Here is a 22996-nt window from a genome sequence, read left to right as displayed (position 1 = left end):
AGGGCTGACAGAGATCACGCGATGCTGTCAGATTACTGAGGAGGAGCAGATATCTGAACGGGGTTTGTTTTGTTTGCACTTTTTTCTTGGTTTAGTTTCTGTTTGTGTGATTGTTTCGTCAGTTTGATTGTTGCGCTCTTTCTCTTTTTATTTATTTTGACTTTGCATTTTTTTTAAAGACTAGTGTGTGTTTTAAGGGGGCGTACTTACATTATTACAGGTGACATCAGGCCTGTCTGTCCTGCTAAATTCTTCGCCGTCCTGCGATCCATTTTTCGATTTTTGCTAAGAGAGCTATCTCAGCATTTCCTGTTATTTTTCTGGTTTGTTGCTTATTTGCAATTTAGTGTTTTCTAGACCGAAAAGTGTAGTTAATGGCAATTTCCTGATCATCTACAATTTAGAAAATAAAGTTTAAGTCTCATCCTGACAGTGAGAAATGCAGATGTGTAACAGATACTCAAAGCCAAGCTGTGTTGTCTCAGGACTGAAGGTCGGATCGGTGCCTCGCAGGTTTTTTAGGGATTTTGATATTTGGATGTTGTTGAAATTATGGAACAAGCACAAAAACATTTCAGGCTTCTCAAATAGTTGAAACGCCTCTAATGTGTTACAACATGTAACATGCAGAGGCTTCCTGCACATTTACTGACACACATTTGAGTTTGATATGGAGGCTGCATCATACCTGTCAGGTCAGCTCACCCACATACCAACTGTTTTATTTTCCCCCAACATTAGGGGTCCGGTTATATCCCGGCTCATGCGAGTCCCTACAGTTACAGACTGTTTATTAGGATCACAGTCTGAACAAACGCACTTTTCTGCTTTCTTTCTACGGCATCAGCTGAAGTCCTGCACTATGAAGCAGGATATCCTTTTCTGGCTTCACTTCAGCAGTCAGGGGATAAGCGATCACATGAAGCTCAACCCGGGGTTTATTAATCTAGCCATGAGCGCATTTACCTGAAAGGGGCGGCATTAGCAGCATCTGACCAATCACAGACATGGATAAAACTAATATTAAAAAATATGAAGAGGTTAAACACACAATACAGGCTGAAAGCAACACAGCTGCTGCATACAAAGTGAGAGCATGTGTGAGAGGAAAACAGTGTTAGTATTAAAACCTCTGTATGAATGCATGTGTGGTTAAAGCACCCTGTTCAGTAAGACTGGAGAAGCACTTCTGAATTGATGATGGTGGTGTAGACTTCGTAAAGTTTGAAGCCTGTGGGGGAAAAAGCCTTCAAAAATGCAGACGGTGAAAGTGAACCTCTCAGTATCACAGTCGTTAAGGCAGAAGAATCCGACTCCATTAAATTAATGTTTGGATGTGCAGTTTTTAAAAAAACCCGGTGCTGTTTAACAGTGTGAGAGCAAGAAAGAATAAATATAAAAACAGTAATGTAGGCCTGTTTAGGATCACATACGATACTGTGCAAAAGTCTTAACTCAGCTCTCGTTTCTTTATACCAGTCAAAAGTTTGGACGCTCACCCATCAGTGTCCAAACTTTTGACTAGAAATAGATGCAATTTATTGAAATCTGCAAACAAATGGAAATACAACATATAGGGAAAAGACAGTTTCTACAGTTCTGAACTCTCTGAGGCAGCGTCCTGTAGTTTCGTTAAGCAGTCTGCAGGAAGTTCTCCAGGAGTTCCTGAAGGACATTCAAAGCTCTTCTTTGGATGTTTCTGCCTTTTGTTCTGTTCTGTCAGGATGATCCCACACTGCTGCAGTGATGCTGAGGTCCGGGCTCTGGGGAGGCTGATGTATGACTGATAGAGTTTTTCTACCCGGGGATGCTTTCACTGCTTTGGGAGCGTGTTTAGGATCATCGTCATGCTGAATAATGAAGCTGTTGCCAATTAGATACTGTCCAGATGGTTTTGCATGGTGGATCAAAATCTGATCTCCACCACTGGCTCAAACCTTGACAGAACCTCCACCATGTTTTACAGAAGGCTGCAGATGTTCACTGTTGTTCCTCTCTCCTGACCTCTTCTGTACATGTTGATGTTAAATTGAACCAAAAAAATTGTATTTGTATTCATTGCTCCATCAGACCTGCTGCCACTAGTTTTCAGTCCAGCTCAGAACGCCTTCTTGGCAGCCGTCCTTCCACTGAGACGTTTCTGATGAGGCTTCAGTGAACAGCAGATGGATCAACTGAAGGTCCAGGTGCTTCTCTCAGGTCCGTGTTGGGTCTTTGCTGGATATTTTTCCTGTTTCTTAAGGTCATGACTTTCAGATATGCTGATGCTGAAATATGCCAAGTTTTCAACTAATAGCGCTTTAAGAATCACCTTGTTCATCTAAAAATATGATTTTATACCTGTCAAGCTGTTATCTTTGGCAACTTTCATAGAGTCAACTAAAGAAACGGCAACAATTTGAAACTGGCTCTTTTAAGTTGTCCATTGTGTGTAGACACATCACTGGTTTGGAGCCTTTTTGTTTTAATGCTTGAATGATTCATAGGTCGGTGTTAAACAATAAAACGTTCCTCTGAGAACGGTCGGGTACAAAGACTGGACTGAAAATGAGTGTAAAAGCATCCGATGTCCAAAGGAAAACTTTGGAAGACCTTCAGAAAGCCTGAAGAACCATTGCTCAAGAGCACTTTAAAAAAATAGCAAAATATAAAGAAACGAGGGATGGCTCAAGACTTTTGCGCAGCATTGATGCACATAGAGCAATGACAGCTGTAAAAATCTTTGCTGCCAAGTGTTAAAAAAAAAAAAAAAGCAGTTACTGATATCAGGAAAGACAAACTGCCGACACTCTTAAAGTCTGAAGGCTCCTCCAGCAGATTTGATTGGTCAGTAGGCGGTGACGTCATACCCGTAGGTCTCCAGCTTCGTAGCACCTCCTCCGATGTTTTAAATGATCAACGTTACTGTAAATTCTTCTTTTTAAATTAATTGTAAAGCAGCAGCAGCCTCTTTGTACTCCGAGCCGCTCGGTGGGTTCTCTGCTCTGTGCTCTCATTAAACCTTGTAAGAGAAGTGTAAGTGCCACCGGCTGTTAACCCGCTCCTACAGTCAGAGCGTCCTCTGCAGTTGTCTTCCTGTGTTAATGTTTGGTGAATAATACTGCATCTTTTGCCAGTTTTATTCTGACAGCCCACATACAGAGCAGGGGGCTCTTCCGTTCAGTAATGCATGCGGTTCGAGTAATCCTGTCTGTGCAGAGGGTAGGCAGCCTGTCCCTGCCCGGTCAGCCAGGTTGGTAGGTAGGTGTGTGTGTGTGTGTGTGTGTGTGTGTGTGTCAGCGAAGGCCTTATGAAACATGCTGTGCAGACCGCAGGGCCTGTGTGCACCTGCCGCACCGGCCTACACCTTCCAGCAATGTTTAGTGTTCTCTGCTCGTCCCTTCGGAGTCATGAGCAGGGTTCGTGCAGTAACACAGCTTTGTGTTTACCTGACATGCCTCACAGTTTTCCTGCAGCTGTGTTGGGTATTGTCAGAACAGACCGCAAATAACGAGCCTCGGTCAGCTATAAAAACCCTTTCGCCTGCTCAGCCAAACAGTCGAGCCGGCGGTCGCTCTCGTATCGACACACACGCAAGCAAATGCAGTCTAATGTTGGACTCGAGCAGGCTTCAAGTGATTTGTTGTTTTGCTGCTAAAGCCTCATTGATTTCTAAGTCATTACAAATTCATGCACGTTTTCTTGCTGCTGACTGGACGTAAACGCATTTGCCTGAAACAGTTTTGACGGCTGAATTTTTCAGCAGGACGTTTCTGTCAAACTTTGATAATGCAGCAGCAGTGAAACTAAATTGAATTTTTTTAGAGAGGAAAAGTGTCAGTTGCAGTCTGGTGAATTTTATCTTTAACCCCCCCAAAAAGGCTTGAAGTTTTTCTTACCATGAATAACCTTTTAGTCTTTTTTTAGCTCAGAAAACAGCAGACTCATGTTTCCTCCGGAACATCATCACTTCTCTTCACTGTTTCCAACAGAGAGCAAACAAACCTTTATTTTGAAAATATTAGATATTTTATTTAAGCATACACAAGTAAGCATACACCATATTCTTCATAACTGAAGTTGTGTAACCTTGTGTATAATAGTTAAACCATGCTAGCCCTCATTAAGCAATGACTGCTGTACACGTCATACAATGAATATAAACATGATAGCACTAGTAAAGCAGTTAATTTTTCTAAACCATGCTTCTTCGTGAACCTCATTCCTACAGTATATTTCAAGAATCCCATAATGAAACAAACTTCATGTATTTCCAGGCGTGTTTCTACTCTAAAATAAAATACACGGCGTATAAGTTGTTGAAAAATCCAGCGTTTGATGTGAAATGATTCATCGCTGCAACCGAGCGTTTCCGTTATTTCAGGCATTGATTCTGCAGAACAGTAACAGGAGAAAACGTCCCGGGCCGGTGGCGCTGAAGCTCAGAGGGTTCTTGCCGTCGTCACCGTTTGTCGAGCGCGATTAAGGAAAAATATTTTTCATCTTCTTTTGATCGCTGTTGACTTAACCCGCTCCAATCAGAGCGGCAGCAGCTGCGCCCTGATACTTTCAGCCAACTTGAATCAGAGTGATCAGTTTTTCTGCCGCAGCAGGGCCGCGCTGAGAGAACTGCAATGAGCGGACACTAATTAGATACCCAGATGCCTTCCACTTAATTAACTGGACATGTCAGACCGCTGTGTAGCTGTTAAACACGGTCAACCACTTGCGTGTAAAAAAAAATAAAATTTTTTTTTCATGTCTGAGTCGCAGAGCTCGCTCAGTGCGCTCAGCTGCAACCCTTAAAGGGAAAAGTTGGCATATTCAGAGGTCCACTTGATGGCTTTCTCTGCCGTGAGTTAGATGAAGGGACTGATTGTACTGTTGCTCGAGCCAGCAGCTCTGTCTCATTCCCCTCACAGCTACAGCCTTCAGCATTTATGGCAATGGTCACACATTTGGATGCTTGTATAGGACCACTTGGACAGCTGCATTTCTCTTTATTAAATTCCAGACCTGACAGTGGAGTAGACAGGAAGGTGAGGAGGAACGGCCCAGGGTGGACTCGAACCGCAGCCTTCAGTACTCGAGTCACCTGCTGCAGCTGCCAACATGCAGGATTAATATATTAACCAGAATTTCCAAACAGCGTTTAGTGCTGCCACCCTGCAAGCTTTTACATGTGGGCTTTGTCCTGCTTTCACAGACGACTGTAAGTATCGTTTATGGTAGCTATGCACACCTGCTGTGATGTCACAGCTGACCTCTAACTAGTCACGCTGACACACCGGCCTCGCTGCAGCCTGGCCAGAGAAACCAGAGCAAACGCCACACAGAGGGACCCTACCCGGAGTTGAACCAGGACTCCTCTTCTGGGAGGCAGCAGTGCTACCCCTGAGCCACTGACTCGGTCCCTAACCCTGACCTTTGAGTGAATACAAACCTAACGAGTGAGTAAGAGAAACAAAGATCCCAAACCTCCAACCTCCTAATGTGGACTTTGTGGGTCTCTAAAACGGGACCCTTGTTGTGACTGGTGCATCAAGGTAACAACGCCAAAGGACACCTTGTTGCATCTTATAAAACAGCATGACTGTCCACCCCAGGGGGGGTGATGCACTGCTATTTGATGCCTTACTGTGAGAATGTGTTGGCTGTAATGTAACCAGCTTCAAAGAGAAGTGTTGATCTTTTTGTCAAACAGCAAAAAAGACCCAAAATGTCGAGCTATTCATCAGTAAAGTTTGACAACAACCTGCCGCAGCCCTACGTTTAAATCAGTAATACAATATTTACAGTGACAACATATGCTCATAAGCTGCTAGCTGACTGTACCAAAGAGGAGGAAAGGACTTAATGAATGCTTTCAGGGAATGCCGCTGACAAATATGTTGTTGACAAACTTAAGAAGTTTAAAGAAATCATCTGGAGGAGAGGCTCATCCTTATCCGTCACTGTGCGGATGGATGCCTATTGATCGGAGAGCCTGCTACCGAGGCACTGTTCCTGGGGAGAAACGGATTCAGCCTTCAGCTGCAGAAGTTTTCAGGAAAGTGCTGATCACTCCACAGAAGGTTTCCCAAAGTTTGTCCTGGCTAGACAGCAGCGCTGGTCAGTCAGGAGAGACCTTCACATTAGACCCGCGTTTAAATTTTAAGCCTTCTCGTGACAATTGCAGTGAAGAGGAAGAAATTGGGGCAGGAAGCCGGGGAAATGATGTGCAGCAAATAGCAGGGCTCGCTGCTCATGGAGGCTTGCTAGTGATTAAAAACCTGCCATTGCATCAGTTACCAGTCTACCTACTCTCTTCATTGCCTCTCTTTTCCACTCGCTGGAGGCCAGAGGAGCTGGACCTGCTGCGTTCACAATAAAAGACGCGTCAGCGTATCGCAGAACGACTACAGATTTTCAGCAGCTGAATGTCTGGATGATTACTTAAAGCATCCAGGGCTTCGTCCCTCATCAGAAACACTCTTTTCTTAATGCACATAAACAGCATAATGACATAATAGAAGCACGTAACAGTAGAAGACTGCGATGAAAAACCTGCTCAATAAGAGGACCAGCAGTAGCAGCACTCTCTCACATTACCAGACTGGATCTTTCATTAGACTGATGCCACCAAACAAGAATGACATTTTAAATGTATTTACACATTAAAATAATTGAAGGCCAGCCTACTTCTTCCAGCTTTTTGGACAACATGGCATCGATCTGTAACGTTTCCTGTTTCTCTGCACACACATTGAAATACTGGGTGGAAGTTAAATAACATGATGTGAGATACGGGGGCTTCCATCTTATTAGATAAATCACAATGTATGATTATTTTTAAGGCAGTACTACTGAGTTTGAATCAGCCCTCGAATGCATCATTTTGCTCCCATATGTGCCATATATCGTCATGTTTCAGCACAAATGTTGACTTTAAATTGGTGAAAAACTCTGAAGAGAAGCCCTTCTGTCTGCTGACAAAGAAGTCCTAGGGTTGCAAGTTGGGCCCCATTTAAAAAACAATAATATATATTTTTTTAATCCCATGCTAGCCGTCAGAAACCAAAGTTTTTACAACAGCGCTTAAAGACGTTTGGGAATCCTCTGCTCAGAGTCGATTCCCTCCAAACTGGACGTGCAGTTCATTTGTCTGCCTGAATATTACAACATGCTGAGAGGTCGGGATTTTACTCAGAGGCTACAGAGTCTGAGTCCTCGATTCTGCACTTCCTCTGAGGGCTGTTATTGCTGATATAAGAGAGCTCCCTTGTGTCTCTGAAGAGGAAAGACCACTTCTTCTGAGAGTCCAGCCCCTTTTAGAGTTCATTAATTAGATGAATGCACTCCATTATGGCAGTTCTGCTCGTCTCCAGAATGCTTTGAGATTCATCACCCTCGAAGAGAAAGACACGAGGGAATACTAAAGGGCTCATCCTGGATGTGGAATGTAACATTTCAGAATAAAAGCACAAAAGAAGGGGACGAAAGTAGGATGAAACCTGGCTTCTTGTGAACTTTACTGTGTATATGTGTTCGTTACAGGTTGGTGAGTCCCGGTGATTCAGCTCTGGGAGCAGCTCTCTAAAAAAAGCTGCTCTGGCTTCATCACAACACATTTTAGAAACAGCCCGTGAATTAGCCAGGTGGTGGAGTCTGGATTCCCTGAGGGGGGAAAATTGAGAGTGAATCCACAAGATGGCAAAGAGTTTCTGCCCGAGAGGGGATCGATGAAACAAAAATACCAGAACAACAAAACTGTACTGGTGGCACCTTGTTAAAATTTAAAGAGCTAAACTCTAACAGCCCACTTAAAAGTACAGAATGCAGCAGGTTACGATGAAATAATGTGCAGATAGAAAAGATTAGAGGGGGACAATTTTTACCCAGAAAAGAGAAATGCCCGGGTTTGCAGTCACCGATAACGCACTGAGAAGACGGGGACGGAGAGAATGAAAAGGTCTCTGGCTCTGTTTATCAGCTTTGGTCCCTGGGGGTTGTTTATCTGTAGTCTCTCCACCGCTGGAGCCATTCGGCTCTAATCTCTGTTGCCCCGCAGTGCGATAGTCACTGAGCGCGGAGCGGCCGCGGCCTCTTCACACCGGCGCCGGCCGGGGCGCGCCCGACGCCCGGAGTCCTGCGGCTTTGTGCCGACGCCAGGCCCAAAGGAGAGAAGGCGCTGCCGAGGGGCCCAGAGTCCCAGCATCATCCTGACAAGCAGATGGGCTTAAAAGGGGCCCGCTTGTTTGTGAGAGCACAAAGTCTTTTAGGTAAAGAGACGACGTCCTGGCAGTCACACCTCAATGATGTTGACAGATGGCATCCTATTGTTGTTGTTCTTGGGGAACTGTGGGAGGAGAGGAGACGAGAACAGGTATGAGAAGCCTGAGGGACTCACAGGAATCGTACAATAAGATTCAATGAGCATGGCGATGCCTCTGCTGCTACTTGGATGCTTTATTGATGTTTGTATCAGGGGTGAAAGGAATAAAGTTTAGTTTTGGACTTTTGCTGTCAGCACATAATAAATGGATGTGAAATGGGCTCTGTGCATTTAACCAATTAAAAAGACGTGTTAGAAGCCATGACTCGAGGGCCGCTGCGAGCTGATGCTGCTTAGTCATGCACGTGATGGCGCCATGTTGGAGCAATGTTCAGCTTTAGCCTGACGCTCAGATGACACCATGACAGCGTATGAAGTGTCAGTGGAAAAAAAGTGGCCGGGACCATTCACCTGCCCGGCGCCGCTGAGGGGAAGACACCCAGGGAGAGGAGGGGAGGGGGGTGGGTTATACCTTACTGCGCAACAGCCCCCCCGTCGGGTGCTCGGGAGTGCTGCACTCTGAGGAATTTTTGGCTTTGTCCTTGTTGTTGTTGGGCTCGTTGTCTTTGATTATGTCATACTGGCGACAGAAGAGGGCGATCACACCTGGGAGGAGAGACGGTTCGCATTCGTGATGGGCCAAATGGAGATATCAGCTAAACACACGAGAAAAGCTGGATTTTCTGTTACATTTAGAGAATTAGGACAGCTGTAGTGCACACAGAGGCCTCCTGATCCTGCTTTACTGAACAGGGCTGTCCTCACCTGCCCACATGATAAGTACCACCACGATGATGATGAGCTCTCCAGCCCTCAGCTGGGTGGTCTGTCCCACTTCTTCCATTGTCACTTCGTCTGAAGGATTCAAGAGGAGACAGGAAATGGATTAGCATAAAAAAGTAATAAAAGGAAATTTGCTATAGACAATATATTAATATAACATTCGCCCTATTACACCACCAGCACTGACTGGAAAGGGGCACTATTATGCTTGGACCTATTTTCTATAATGTGCACTGTTAAGGAGGCGGATCCTGATATTAAAAACTGAGTTTCAAATGATGAGGTCAGCATAAGTACAACTGACCACCGTGAGCCAAAAGCTTTTTTTCTATTAAGTTTATTGAGATTTTTGGTGAAGGTCAAAAAACTGAGCCCGGAGGCAAAAAGTCAGCATAATATGTTTGTGTCAAATATGAAAACTGCAAAGGAGGTGGGCATAAATTTTGGACATTTTACTGTATTTTTGCCAGTTTTAGAGCCGCTTTTTACCCGTGCATACTACACCAAAGTAAATAGGTGTTCTTTTATTTTTAGCATTACATTAAATAACAGTAAACTTTGATTTTTTAAGTTTACTACAGAAATTTTTTTTTTTTTTTACAGTTAAAGCCATTTTCCTTTTGTAACCAGAGTCGCCCCCTGCTGGCTATTAGCAGAAATGCAGTTAGAAAGCACTTAGACTGGTTTTGCTCATTGGACTCAGAAGCTACTTTATTATGCACAGTCTATGCATCATATTTCCCTACAGCAATAATTTAGTGGCATTAATTTATTTATTTGTCTTGAAAATCAATTTATTTTTCATGTCTCCTGATTTACAGAACAGCATCAGACCTGAATGCACTGGAGTATTATGTTTAAATAAATTCAGTATAAAGTTTAAAGTGATGTGAAAGGTTAAATAACTATTAAATCATGAATGTAGAGGATGAATGGTTTCTGCCAGCATTCCTCTAGCTTTATTCCAGCACCCAGCAGTGTTTGTGCTGTGATAACAAGTTTAACTCTTCAAAGCTCCCTTTGACCTCTTCAACCAAAGCAAGCAGCGCTCGATCCGTCCATTTTGTGCAGAAGAACAGAGTCAAGACACATCAGGCACCCCGTTTTATCTCTGCCAACCTTCACAATACTCTTTCAACTGCTGCTCTGTTATTGCGACTTCCGTAGCTGCTGTCCTGCAGGTGCAGCTATCTCAGGTGGTCCCCACCTTTCCATCTACACATTTTGTTTTTGTTTTTTCAGGATCATCTTCTGAGGAATTCTGCAAAGCAGTTTTTAGGAGGAAACTTCTGCTTTAGCATCACCAGCAGAGGCCAGGGTGGGAGCATGTAGCGCCTTTGAGCCTCTCTACATAAACAACTCAGTGATATCTTTTAACCATCGACTGCTTGTTTTCTGCAGGGATTTCTGCTAAGACGGCCTTCCCTCCATCCTCACTTTCAAAGTCATCAGTGCGCTCTGCTGTAGAGCAGCAGCAGACTTGATCGAACTTCTCTGCTCAGTCATTTTATCCATTTGGGGGTTTCACTGACAGACTTTTATTTTAGTTGCTATTCGAAGTCTGTATTCTTACTCTTGAGACGTTAAACTTCCTTGCACGGATAGTATCTGCTGTCTTGCCTTTAGCACTTGAATCTCACAGTGTTACTATTTCACAGCTGTCCTAGTGCCTAAATGTCGTGTTAATTGACTGCTTTTCAGATCTTGTTCTATCCTTTGCGCCTGTCACCTACAGCACTGCAACGACAGGGAACTGCAGCGCAGGTGCTGGTTAAAAAGAGGTGATGATTTCCAGTCAATTTAAACTGTGCAGACACAGTCACACACATGCACAGTGGCAGCCAATAGGATGTTGTTTTGCATCATCACTAATTGGAAAAACTGAGTGCTTGCTGGAGTGAAGAGAACATCGTTTAAAGTAGATTTAACAAAAAAATAAATAAAGGGCACCACTTATTCTTTATTGTATATATATTTTAATTTTTACTGTGTGTATGTATATGTATGTGGATGGATGTCTAGATAATGGTAAGTGCAGTGGTAAGACTGCGGTTCAAACTGTGTGCCTGCCCACTTCAGATATGATACCTGCTCTAAGAGCATCACAGTGGCTCAGACATCACCTGGATTAACTAGATTAAGGCAGGACGCTGGGTCGGGGGTAGTTCACAATTTTTCAGTATTTAAAAGTGAGGTCTAAACACTGTTTTCTTCCAATCTTGGCTCTGATGTCAGTGGGAGCATAAAATGGTCATCTGAAGATCTGAAGCACCCAGCTGCAGGCAAAAAGAAGGAAGCTAAGGTGGTGGGGGGGGGCTGCACAAAGCCCCAGCATAAGATAATGAGGATTATTCTGAACTGTGAATCATTAAAGGCTACTCTAGTCCAAGAATAGAAAAACGGAGCTAGAAATAAGCACAATAGGTCTTCTTTAATTACACCAGCCTGGATAAAATACCGTCTTTGAAGTCTTCTAGCCATCAGGAGAAAAAGACGAACATGTGCAGCCTGCCTGCTGGTGCCTGCAGACATCCACAGAGCATAAAACTTTTCCTCACACTGCTGAGTGCTGTGGAAGTCACAGGCTTGATATAAAGTTCACTGCAGCGTGGAGAGCACTCTTATTAGATGCAGCGTGTGACATTTGGAGGGCCCGGTGTGGCAGGAACCCCACGCTCTGGTAGCTTTTAGCATCAAGCAATTCTGCTGATCGATTGGCCTCTGTTGCCTTGGATTAAATAATCAAAGTACTGCAGCCCTGGGTGCCTGACACTGTTGCTACGTGGCCTCATCGGGGCTGTGGGCTGCTGTAAAACACCCCTGATGCCCACTCGGGTTTCATCAGTTACAACTATCAGTAAGTTCCATTTACTTTTAATTTTTCAGCACTCTCTCTTTGAAAAGTTGGGCCTCCTGTGGCATCAACATTCAGGATTTAAATGAATAGTTCAGCATTTTGGAAAGCATTTTGTTAATAAGACTAAATGTCCGTCCACCTGGCTGTGACCGAAAATCGGTCTCACTGAGGACTGAGGAGAGAGGAGGCTGCAGGAGGAGCTGTAATTGCATCTTTGCAGAAGTGTTTTTACCTTCAACACATAAAAGAGCTGTGGTACACAGGTGGGACATATAAACCACAGGGAGAGGAGGAAAAACAGCTCAGCTGCTGTTGGGCTCTAACAAAACTACTGGTGGTGGTGTAGTTGAGCTCCAAGGTGATGGTGCCTCATTCTGTTAACGCCTGTTGCACTGACTCCTCTCTGCTCGCGTCTCTGCTGGGAGCGACCAACGAGTGAGCGCAGGAATCAAAGATATGAAATTTGGAGGATGAGAAAGGGGCTTAATGGCTACCGAGGCTCTGACGGGATGCTTGCTGACAGAGGCGGGAAGCGGGATGAGCAGTGAGCAGCTGCAGATACACCGTACTGCTCTCAGGTCACAGGACAGCACACAGATTCTGTAATGGGGAGCTCGAGGGTTAAAGACTAATTGTCTCAGTCACACGGGAGTAAAAAGCAGCCTCCGTGCAGTTACCTGATGATAGCATTAAATCTTTTCAGACTGATTAGAAGTAGATGTGGTAACCACTTTCAAGACTATTCTCAGGTCACAGTTTCAGATCTGAGGTTCTGGCTGAGCTCTGAATGGAAGTACTTGATGTGAATTACTGTGTATGTAACAAACTTTCAGATGTCCCTGCCTCATCGCAGTCTGACCCCGTCCTGACCCCCCCTACTGACGCCGTCTTGTTGCCCTTTCATCCCTTTTATGACACCAAAAATCGTTTTAAAGACGGCGACCGACAGCGAGCGGCTGCACACGCGGTCCCCGTCTTTGAAGCGACCGTTTCAAAGGCAGCGAGGCTGCAGGTTATTGCACTCGGCTGCCGTGGTCTCCAACCGCTGTGCTCCCTACTGTCACTATTTTTACATCTTCACACCCGCCGAGTGTTTTTGAGCCTAACTGATCCAAACGGAGTCGACCCAAAACTCAAAACCGGTCCCAGATGAGAGCCCCCCCCCCAATCTGTAACCTCAGGTGGCTGCTGTATATTTATCTGTATGCATGTCGTGTGCGTGACTGATAAAATTCCTACTGTTTGAAGCTTTTAAGCTGAGGTAGGCTGAAAACATCCCGACTCTCCTCCTTACTTAAACACACAAAAGTTCAGCTGCCATTGATTTCCTGATCCCATTATTGGGAATAAAGAAACTGATTTTCACCAAAACAATGTCGAGCTTTTCCTATGAAGGATTCTTCTTCTGTCTCATGTGTTTAAAATATATTCCAGGAGAGTTTTCCCTGTGCTTCCAGCTGAGCTGAGGGATGCTGTCAGGGGAAATATCCTCCAGTATTTTACAGCAGCCCCGTTTTCACACACGCATCAAAATCCTTCACGACAAAAGAAAATTTTGATTTTTGATGTGAGTCGTTGGGAGAGAAGTTTCTATCTTTATTAGATCTGAGGAGACGATGAACCTTTTCACCAGCGCTTTTTAATCCTGCCTGTTTGCGAGTCTGTATTTTGCCCTGAGAGGCCGTGCGGGTACGTCTGTGCCAAAAGCACACACGTTGTGTGTTTCTGAGAGCAGAATTTAATTTTCAGGATTTCTCCTTCTCCTGTATTTCCGTGGCTGCTCCTGTCAGTCACTCCGTTCCCCCCTCCTCGCTTCCTGCTGTTTTTTCCCTCCTCTCTCTTACTTCCTTTGATCTCCTGAAGCTTAAACCCATTGTGAAAGAGGAAACCAGAAGAAATGCGGAATAATCCGGCATTTCAGGCTCATCCTTTGCTCTCTCCACCGAGATCAGCGTGATACTGCAGAACAGAGGGGCTGAGCGAGGACGGTGAACGCCTCTCTCTTCTTCTCGGGACATTCGCCCGTCATACAGAGACAAAAGACTAAGAGAAGAACTGAGACGCTCTCCCTCCACACTCCGGACCCGGTGCAATTATCTGCAGTGAAAGACAAACTCATTTTTCCTTCTTCTGGGCACATTTTGTCCTTCAGTCATTCTCAATAAGCACACAGCTCTCATCCCAGTGTCTGGACTCAGTTTAGCTGTTTCCTCTGATGAGAAATTGGCAGGATTATGAGCTAAAATGATGCAGTCAGTGACGATCACTGTCTAGTTTGAAAAAGACAAATAAAGCCCTTCATCATAAAAGCCCAACATATTGGGGAGAATTTAAACAAATCACTCTGAACTAAAATTACCGCAGATGCCAAATCCTATCTTCAACCATTTTCCACTAAATTACAAAATGTTCACTTGAAGAACACCTTCTCATCTGCCATCAAAGGTTTAATTGTCTCAGCACAGCTACGCTAATTAAACAGACATCCTTGAGCACACAGCGCGAATGAGGCGGAGACGGATGCGTGTCGTCGCGCTAAACCGTGAAGCTGCGGCTGAGTACGAGTGAAGGATGATGAATCACAGACTTGTTCTCTGGATATTTGTTTCATGATAGTTTCAAATGTGTGAAGCAACATTTTTCAGCAAATTAGGGACTCTGTGTGCGTTTGTGGGCAAAACCTGCCGGTAGGTGAATTTTCTGCATCTTCAGGGCCTGGACGAGCGAACTGAGGCAGACTTCCTGCAGCCGACTCATTTAAGAGAGTGTGAGGTCGCGCTCTGGTACACAGACGTGACCTGCGCTTCTCGACCTTCTGGGAAATAATTTGCTCTCTTACTGAGAGTTACATGAGAAGGCTGCTAATACTTACACATACAGCTACCTGTGTTCAGCATTAAAAGGTAACCATAACCACCTACCTCCACCTCTAAAGCTTATTAATTATAACGTTTCATTAATCAGAACAGAAAAAAAAAAATGAAGCAAATAAAAATCAGCATAAAGACTGGTGCTCCTTTATGGTCTGGTGGTTAAGTTGGGCCAGTTTTTGTCCTCATTTAAAATTAAAATACTGTTTGTGAGCTTTTGAGTCTACCTGTTCTCGCCCATCTCCGGGTTAATGCTAAGCTAGATTTGGGTCCACGTTGACCTGACAGCATCACACACGGCTGCTGGCCTCGTGCTCACGGTGCTCCGATGTCCCTCATACTGCCTCTAAGTATTTTACTACAATTGAAGTAAAAATAAAAGCAGCTTTTGTCTTCTATTGAAAACAAGAAAAATGTTCAGATTTTTGGGCTACAGCTCAGCGATGACCTGCTCACTCTGGACCATCTCGCGAGCAGCCTCCATGAGACTTCCTGGAAGTTAACCTGTGAATCAAATCTTCACACTGGGACACAAATATTAATAACTTTCAGCAGCGCCCCCCGCATGCAGGAACAGCTGTGTCCACCGTTGGTTCATTAATATAAACTCGAGTGTATCTTGAGTTATATTTTAATAGATTTTCCCTGTTGTTCCACTCTCAGTAAAACCGAGTGTGCGTTTGTTTTGAAGCCATCGTTGTGTCTTTTGAAAGCAGCAGGAGAGAAGATCCGTCCTGAAACCTCAAAGAAACCAGAACGTGAAGAAGACTGCTATAAAAACTGACTTGTTTATCTGCGCCATTATTGATTTCTGTAAATCCTTCCCAACTACACAAACAATACACACACAGACACATCCGGTGCTAATTAGGCCTCAGCGGTGGCATCGCCTCACCGCTCTGCAATGATTGCTTCTCTGTTCTACGAGCCTCTGCCAGCGCGCTCACCACCAGAAAGAGTCTGCACAGAAGTTCAGACTCTTTCTGGCTCGACAGTCTGCAGAGTGTAGCTGCAGCTCACATGAGAGATGAGTGTAAATGAGAGGAAGAATAGATGGAGAAGTACCTCAGCCAAGAGCGCATCGATTCCCCGCCCCTCGCAGCTCCGAGTGCCTTCGCTCTGTGACTGATAAATGCCTTTCCTCGTTTTGGTTTACAGTGCGGTTGTGCAGAGTGCATGCAGGGTGAGGCCCACGAAGGCAAGTCGATACACAGTGAAGTATGCATCCTTCTCAGCTCTTCCTGAGCTGTGGTTCGAGGGGCCGAGCTTCAAGAGCACTTTCTTATAAAATTTCATTTCATGGTTTGTGTTTCTATTGATTTTTTATTGGTCTTTGGACAAAATCAGTCACAATGTTGTCAAGAGGCCAAGTCCTCGCTGCAGTCATGTCGGGAAAACAGACAGATGCAGTTTTTTTTTTTTTTCTCGTAAGTGTGGACGTGTTGGATGACTGAGCGTATTTGTGTGTCTGCGTGTCACCTTTACTCTTAGAGGCCTGAGTCTCGGCCTCCTTCCGCGTCCGGAAGCGCAGCGGTTCGCTCAGTGGGCTCGTCCCAGACATGGAGATGGACTGGACATGCACTATGTAGTCGGTCTCTTCCTCCAAGTCCCATAATGCACAGGATCGTGTGGTGGTGTTGACTTCCTGGATGAATCGCAGCATGCGCACGTCTTTCTTCTGTTGGACATGAGACACATTATGTACAACAGGTGGACGCACTCGTACTCAGCATGGAAAAGTGGGCCCCCTGGTGGGTCATAGAGCAACTGCAGGGGGGAAAATATGACATAAAACTGTTTCTTTCTGGATCTTTTTGTAATTCCTGTCTTTCCTACCTCGTTAGTATTTATAATAAAATAACTTTATTTATATAAACTCTTCATAAAATTATAAAATGCTCCACAGATAGAAATTAAAAACATGCACATACAAACCCCCAAATTAGTTAAGGATAAGGCAAATTATAAGAACACAGCCAAATGTTAAAAATTCAGAAAAGTCTGTCAATAAAAATGTGCAATACACGTACATAATAATAAGACTTTTTAAAAAAAAAAAACAATCGAGACTTTGCCTCCGGCGGTAGCCAAGATGCTGAAATAACCATTCCCTGCTTTAACACCCAGGCACATAAGGGGTTAATAAACCTTTAATGTACTCTGGCCATTTAGTGCTTTACAAATGATTAGTAACACTTCAAAGTCAATATGGCATTTAACAGGCAGCCAGCGTCAATTTTCCAGTCCTGGAGTGAAGTGTTGATATTTCTTGGTGCCATCTATAACCTGGGCAGCGTTCTGAATCAGCTGGAGTCGGTGATGTGAGCTCTGACTGATGCTCACTTAAACAGCATTATCTTATTATAAAGAGCGGCCGTGGCTCAGGAGTCCATCTCCTGGGTCATCTACTAATCTGAAGGTTGGTGGTTCAATCCCCAGCTTCTCTAGTCTTCATATAAGATAAGTTACTGAACTCAGAATTTCCCCCAGAGTGTGAGTGTGTGCATGAATGTTAGATAAAAAGCATGTGTGTGTGAATACTAGATAACTTGGCCTATTTAATGTGAAGGTCTACACCGAGTTTATCCTTGTTGATTTTTAGATCTCACTCGTGCAGATAAAGGACCTTTAACTGTGGAACAGTGGTGGGTGATACAGTGGCTGAGAGTTAGCGTGCATATAGAAAACAAAAGAGTGCCAAGGATGGAGCCTTGAGGACCCCCACAAAAAGGTTCCACTATAAGAAGTATCTCCTCTGTTGATTTTTTTCCTTCTTGCTAAATAAACTTCTCAGTTGCCAGATTGTGTTGTTTCTCTGATCCATCGAATCTTATGCAAAATAACTGTTGAATATGAGTTTACCTTTCTTGCAAGACCTTGATGAGCAGTTTGCAGCACTCTGTCTGCTGAATAAGAAGCTGGAGCATTAAGTCTGACAGTCCTGATTAGAGCCACATTAGCATGCTTTGCCAAACTTTAAAACAGTGCTCCAGCATTTAATATCATATCAGCATCTCTGTGACTGCAGCAGTTGAGACCCGGGGAATGAGAACAACTTCAACAACAATCGTTGCAAAGCAGCTAAATGTTTCCTGTGATAATTTATTAAGTTTCAAGCAAAGAAAATGCCATTTATAGCTTCAAACCTCACATTCTTCAGCTACGCTCAAACATGTCACTCCAGTCTCCTGTGGATGGATGCATGTGATGGCAAATCATCCCACGTAAATGCGTGGTTGTGCAAGAGATGTGTGTCTAAGCTTGCATGTTGACTTTTCTCCTGTCACACAGCTGTCATAGTCTGTCAGTGAGGCGTCAGGCTGTCCGACAGGATGCTGCATCCTGTGATGATTCCCATAATGCATTCTGACTAAGAGCAAAGGAGCAACACAAGAAAGAAAAGCGGACGTGGCAGCCAACAACCTGTGACAAACCACAACTTAATTTAATTAGTTTGGGAGTTGGTGTGAGAATCCTTTTACACGCATTAGCGATGCTGGTACATCAACACATACACTCACAGGACACTTCATTAGGTACACCTTGCTGGTACCAAGCTGGACCCCCTTTTGCCTTCAGAGCTGCTCTCATTCTTCAGGTCATAAATTCAACAAGGTGCTGGAAACATTCCTCAGATTTTGGTCCACGTTGACACAACAGCATCACACAGTTTGTTAGCTGCACATCCATGATGTGAACATCATGTTTAGAGCAGAGACTGTGAGCCAGGCCTTCTCTCCAACATCAGTGTCTGACCTCACAGATGTGCTTCTGGAAGAATGGTCAGAAATTCCCATAAACACTCCTAAACCTGTGGAAAGACTTCCCAGAAGAGCTGAAGCTGATATAGCTGCAAAGGGTGGGCCCACATCATATTAAAGCCCCTACTTTTGGCAGTACAGCGTATCTTTGCATTAATGTGGAGCTGAACATGGCGTACCTATTAAAGTGGCCACTGAGCGTTTACCTTGCAATTGCTGTTTGTACACTCTCAGAAAATTAAGTACTTTATCGTACCTTTAGTGGTAAAACACCCCAGGCTACATTTTTTCTAGAGTGTAATACTGACTGAGATGGAGTCTGAATTATGTTAGTCCCTCCATGAGAGGGTGCTTATTTTTGTTATTGTTATTATCTTTTTAGCAGAGAATTGAGTCACTGTTACTGTTACAGTACAGCAGGGGTCATCAACTATATCTGTCTGAGGGCTGGAATCACTGTGAGCCCCAGATGCTCTTATAAAGTGAAATTAATATTGTATCCTAAGAACTATATCATCATTTGATATATCAATTTTCCTTTCAAATTTATACTGTTTTTAATGATGTGATTTGCAAGTCTTGCATTTACATGTTCCCCTCTGTTATGTTGATGGTCATTATAGATATGATGAGTATGGAAACGATAAAATGTTACATGAGTTTATCTCTGCATAATCTACCTTTCAGAAGCGTTTTTGTTTCTTTTTTTAAAGAAATGTAGAAACATGAAGAGTTCATGCAAAACCTTCTAAATCTGCCTGGATACTTTTCTTTTAAAAGAGCATTTTTTTATTTTCATTTTTTTATCTGGATCTTATGGTAAATGTTAGCAATTTAATTTCACAGGCAATGATGAGGTACCTTTTTTCCCCAAAATATAAATATAGTAAGTTACCCACTTTTTAATAAATAATATTTTGTTTCAAGGCAAAACCAGCAAAATCTTCAGTCCGTCCTCTGCCCAGTGTGAATGAAGGAAAAAGGCCCAGAATGGCAGCACATTTATTTTAATAACAAGAGTCGATACTAGGCCGCGGGGTTCGTGACAACCGAGGAACGCGCGGAGCAGGACACGGGAGCCCCGCGCAGTACGCTCGGCAGCCAGTAACGATCCTTCCGCAGGTTCACCGACGGAAATCTCGGTACGACTTTTTCTTCCTTTAGTCAGACAAGTTTGATCGCCGAACATTTTTTTCTACACAAAACAAGTTCAGACTCACCTTCAGCTGTGTTTACAATCTGATCACCACCGACAAAAGCCGGATGCTCAGTGCAGCGCTGTGCTGAAAATAGTGACATGGTCACATGTTCCGAGCTTGCGTTCTGATTGGTTCTAGAGACATGGAGGCGTTTATGGGCAATGGGAAGTGGCGTTTGGAGGCTTTTGATAATTCAGACTAGTCAGAGACGGTTATTTAAACGGGGTATGACGCGAGATGACTGATTGGCGTATATTACCTGTGGCAGTATTATTCGGGGGGCCGGATGGCTCTGGTGGGCCGGATGTGGCCCGCGGACCGCCAGTTGACGGTCCCTGCAGTGTGTGAAAAAAATATTAATTGAATAACTGATTCTAAATGTATCAGTCAATCAATTCAATCAATGCCTGTTAGGCATTAGAACTATGAGACTAACTGAAGAAAAGATCAGACTTTTATTTGTCTAACACATGAAAATATGAATAACTTCCTGTAACGCCATCAAACTCTGGCTTCGTGTCTCCTGCTGAGCTAACACAGAGTACAGGAGCTGCTCACCAGCGAGGTGTGCTTGTCTACACAAGCAGAGCGCCCTGTAAAGGAGTTCAGACTTAAGGAGACCAATTTTGAAACTGGTAACAATTGTTTACCTTACTGTAGAAGCTGGTTAAAGAGGTACCCATTATTTTATTTTATTCATACACTTTGGAATGGGCTGGCATCTGTAAAGTGTTTTTCTGGTCTTATTGACCAGTAAAATTTTCATCTGCACCTTTGGCCAACTTAGAATCCCAAATTCCTCTAACATGCATGTTTTTGGACTGTTGCAGAAAGGCCCCAAGAAGGTTTACACCCAGGACCTTCATGCTGGAAGGCAACAGTGTAACCTCTGCACAACCTTGCTGCTAATGTATAAGACAGATGCAGAATAAAACTTGCCTGAATCTGTTACTTTTCATTTTACAGTAAACTTAATATTTTACCCAGTTTCCTTGTGTGCTTGGCTGAGCACAGACTGTTTCCTGATTATTGCACGAAGGTTACAACAAATTGTACAGATGTGTGCTTTTTACTGCTTCCCGGCACAGTAATTAGCATTAATGATTGCAGTTTTGTCCTGCAGGGACAGAGAGTGTGTTACCCACCTGCTGTGTGATGGCAAAGCCGATGACTGGGTCTCCCTCGGGAATGTCCCATGACACCACAGCAGATTTTGCTTTCACCTCTTTGATGGTCACATTGACGGGAGGCGACAAGCTATCTGCGAGCAGAAAGAGAGAAGCAAAGGTTAGTGTTTGTTTTGCAGCAAAGACGAGAAGCTCTGTTTTTACCGGCTGCTGAAATGGCCACCAGAATGGCAGAAAGCCAGACTCAGTGGTGTGAATAAATGGCTGAATCCATTATTTAAGGTGGAATTCATGATGGTACAGAAAGAGAAAGCATTTCCTTCGAGGCTCAGCAGACTCTATGCAGGAGTACGCACGCTGGAGTCTCACCATTCATGAAATAAGTGTTGGAGTGTTCTTGAAGTTAATGCTCAGTTTAAAACTGTGTTGTTGATTTCAAACCTAATATTTCAATCTGTCTAACCATCCATTCACCTGTCTGAGAGGGAGAGTACACCCTGGACAGGTCTTCAGGCTAACACAGAGAGACAGACAACCATTCACACCTATGGGCAATTTAGATTCACCAATTAATCTAACCCCACTAACTGCATGTCTTTGGACTGTGGGAGGAAGAGACAGACCTGGGGAGAAATACTCTTCAGTGTCAGGTGAATTCTATTGAATTTAATGCTCTGACTTTCCTTCAGTGCCACCAGCAGGTGAAAGTTCTCACTCAAGCAGAGAGAAACAAAAAGGATTTAGAGACACTGGCGTTCTTTATGTTGTCTGTGGTTTCCCATCCATCCATGGACACGATGGCAGCCGTCTAAGCAGACATGCCAAGACCTTCCTCTCCTGAGCCACTATCTCCAGTTCTTCTCAAGGACACTGAAGTGCTCTCAATCCAGCTGAGACATAATCTCCCTGTTCTGTCCCGGGGTTTCTTCCCAGTTTGGCATGCTGGAAACACCTCACCCAGGAGAGTCAAGGAGGCATCCTGCTCAGATGCTCGAACCACCTCAACTGGCTCACATTGATGTGGAGTAGCAGCAGCTCTGAGCACCTCCCAAATGACCAAGCTCCTCAGCATCTAGGGCAGTGGTTCTCAAATCCAGGCCTCATGGCCCAGTGTCCTGCAGGTTTTTGATGTGTCCCTGATCCAACACACCTGAATCAAATGGCTGAATTACCTTCTCAGTATGTAGTCATGTTCTCCAGAGTCCTGCTAATGACTTCTATATTTGACTCAGGTGTGTTGAAGCAGAGACACATTTAAAACCTGCAGGACACTGGGCCACGAGGCCTGGATTTGAGAACCACTGATCTAGGGTGTCAATCATACAGGCCTAGAGATCTGTCAGCAACCATTTGGCACCCCCAGTTTCTCACCAACTGACCCAGTCTTTGGCTTTGGGAGTAGATGGGCGACTGGGGTGGCAACTGGTGGGCAAGTGGTTGCTGGAAGTTGTTGGCGGTCGCTAGTGTGAAACTGGCCATGAAGAGGTATACACTAGGGACCAAAGCAATCACAAGGAAGATTCTGGTGCAGCACGCTTTCTGACCAATTTGCCAACCAGTTTTTTCCCCTGCTTGCTAACTGGTCTCTAGGTCTGTGTGACTGAGGCCTGAAGCTGCATCCACACTGGAGGCGGCGTGGCAGCCAGAGAACAGAGAAAAGTGAATGACATTCTGCAATGTGGGCGGGACCTGAGAAACTTTTTTCAGCTTCCAGGTGAGCAACTGAAATGACTACCAATGAGAGCGAAGAACACAGCTGATTGACATCTGACCTGAATACATTCGAAATACACAAGAAGGTTACCCAGGCAGCCGGAGGCTGGAGTGTCCGGAAGCAACCGGCTGTCAGCTTCAAAGCGATGAGCGAATCGCTGCCAGTGTAGGAGAGCACAGCCGCCCTCAGAGGAAGCTCATTTCTGCTGCTTGTATCCACAGTTTCATTCTTTCAGTCACATCGCACAGCCCAGCTCAGTTCAATTCACTTTTATTTATATAGCACCAAATCACAAAAAGGCATCAAAATAACTGCTGAGACTCACTTCCGGAGGGATTTTGTTATGATTTCATCTGGCAATTCAGTTTGTTTGTTGGACCCATCAGCAAACT

At 44.3% G+C, this 22996-nt stretch overlaps 1 protein-coding gene across 1 annotated transcript; it reads right to left on the bottom strand.

Annotated features, from left to right (window-relative positions):
- Positions 1-4074: 4074 nt before the first annotated feature.
- fndc5a (fibronectin type III domain containing 5a) lies at positions 4075-22369 on the bottom strand. Its single transcript, XM_030719175.1, has 6 exons — positions 22270-22369; positions 20909-21024; positions 16283-16481; positions 9059-9148; positions 8766-8899; positions 4075-8317 (listed from the first exon to the last, which is right to left on the bottom strand). The coding sequence occupies exons 1-6, from the start codon at positions 22367-22369 to the stop codon at positions 8264-8266; spliced, it is 693 nt and encodes a 230-aa protein (XP_030575035.1). The 3' UTR covers positions 4075-8263.
- Between the last annotated feature and the right edge of the window lie 627 nt (positions 22370-22996).

Source organism: Archocentrus centrarchus, chromosome 22 (assembly GCF_007364275.1).
Source record: "Archocentrus centrarchus isolate MPI-CPG fArcCen1 chromosome 22, fArcCen1, whole genome shotgun sequence".
NCBI lineage: Eukaryota > Metazoa > Chordata > Actinopteri > Cichliformes > Cichlidae > Archocentrus > Archocentrus centrarchus.
The sequence above is the reverse complement of the archived record's forward strand: the minus strand, read 5'-3'. Positions and strand labels throughout refer to the sequence as shown.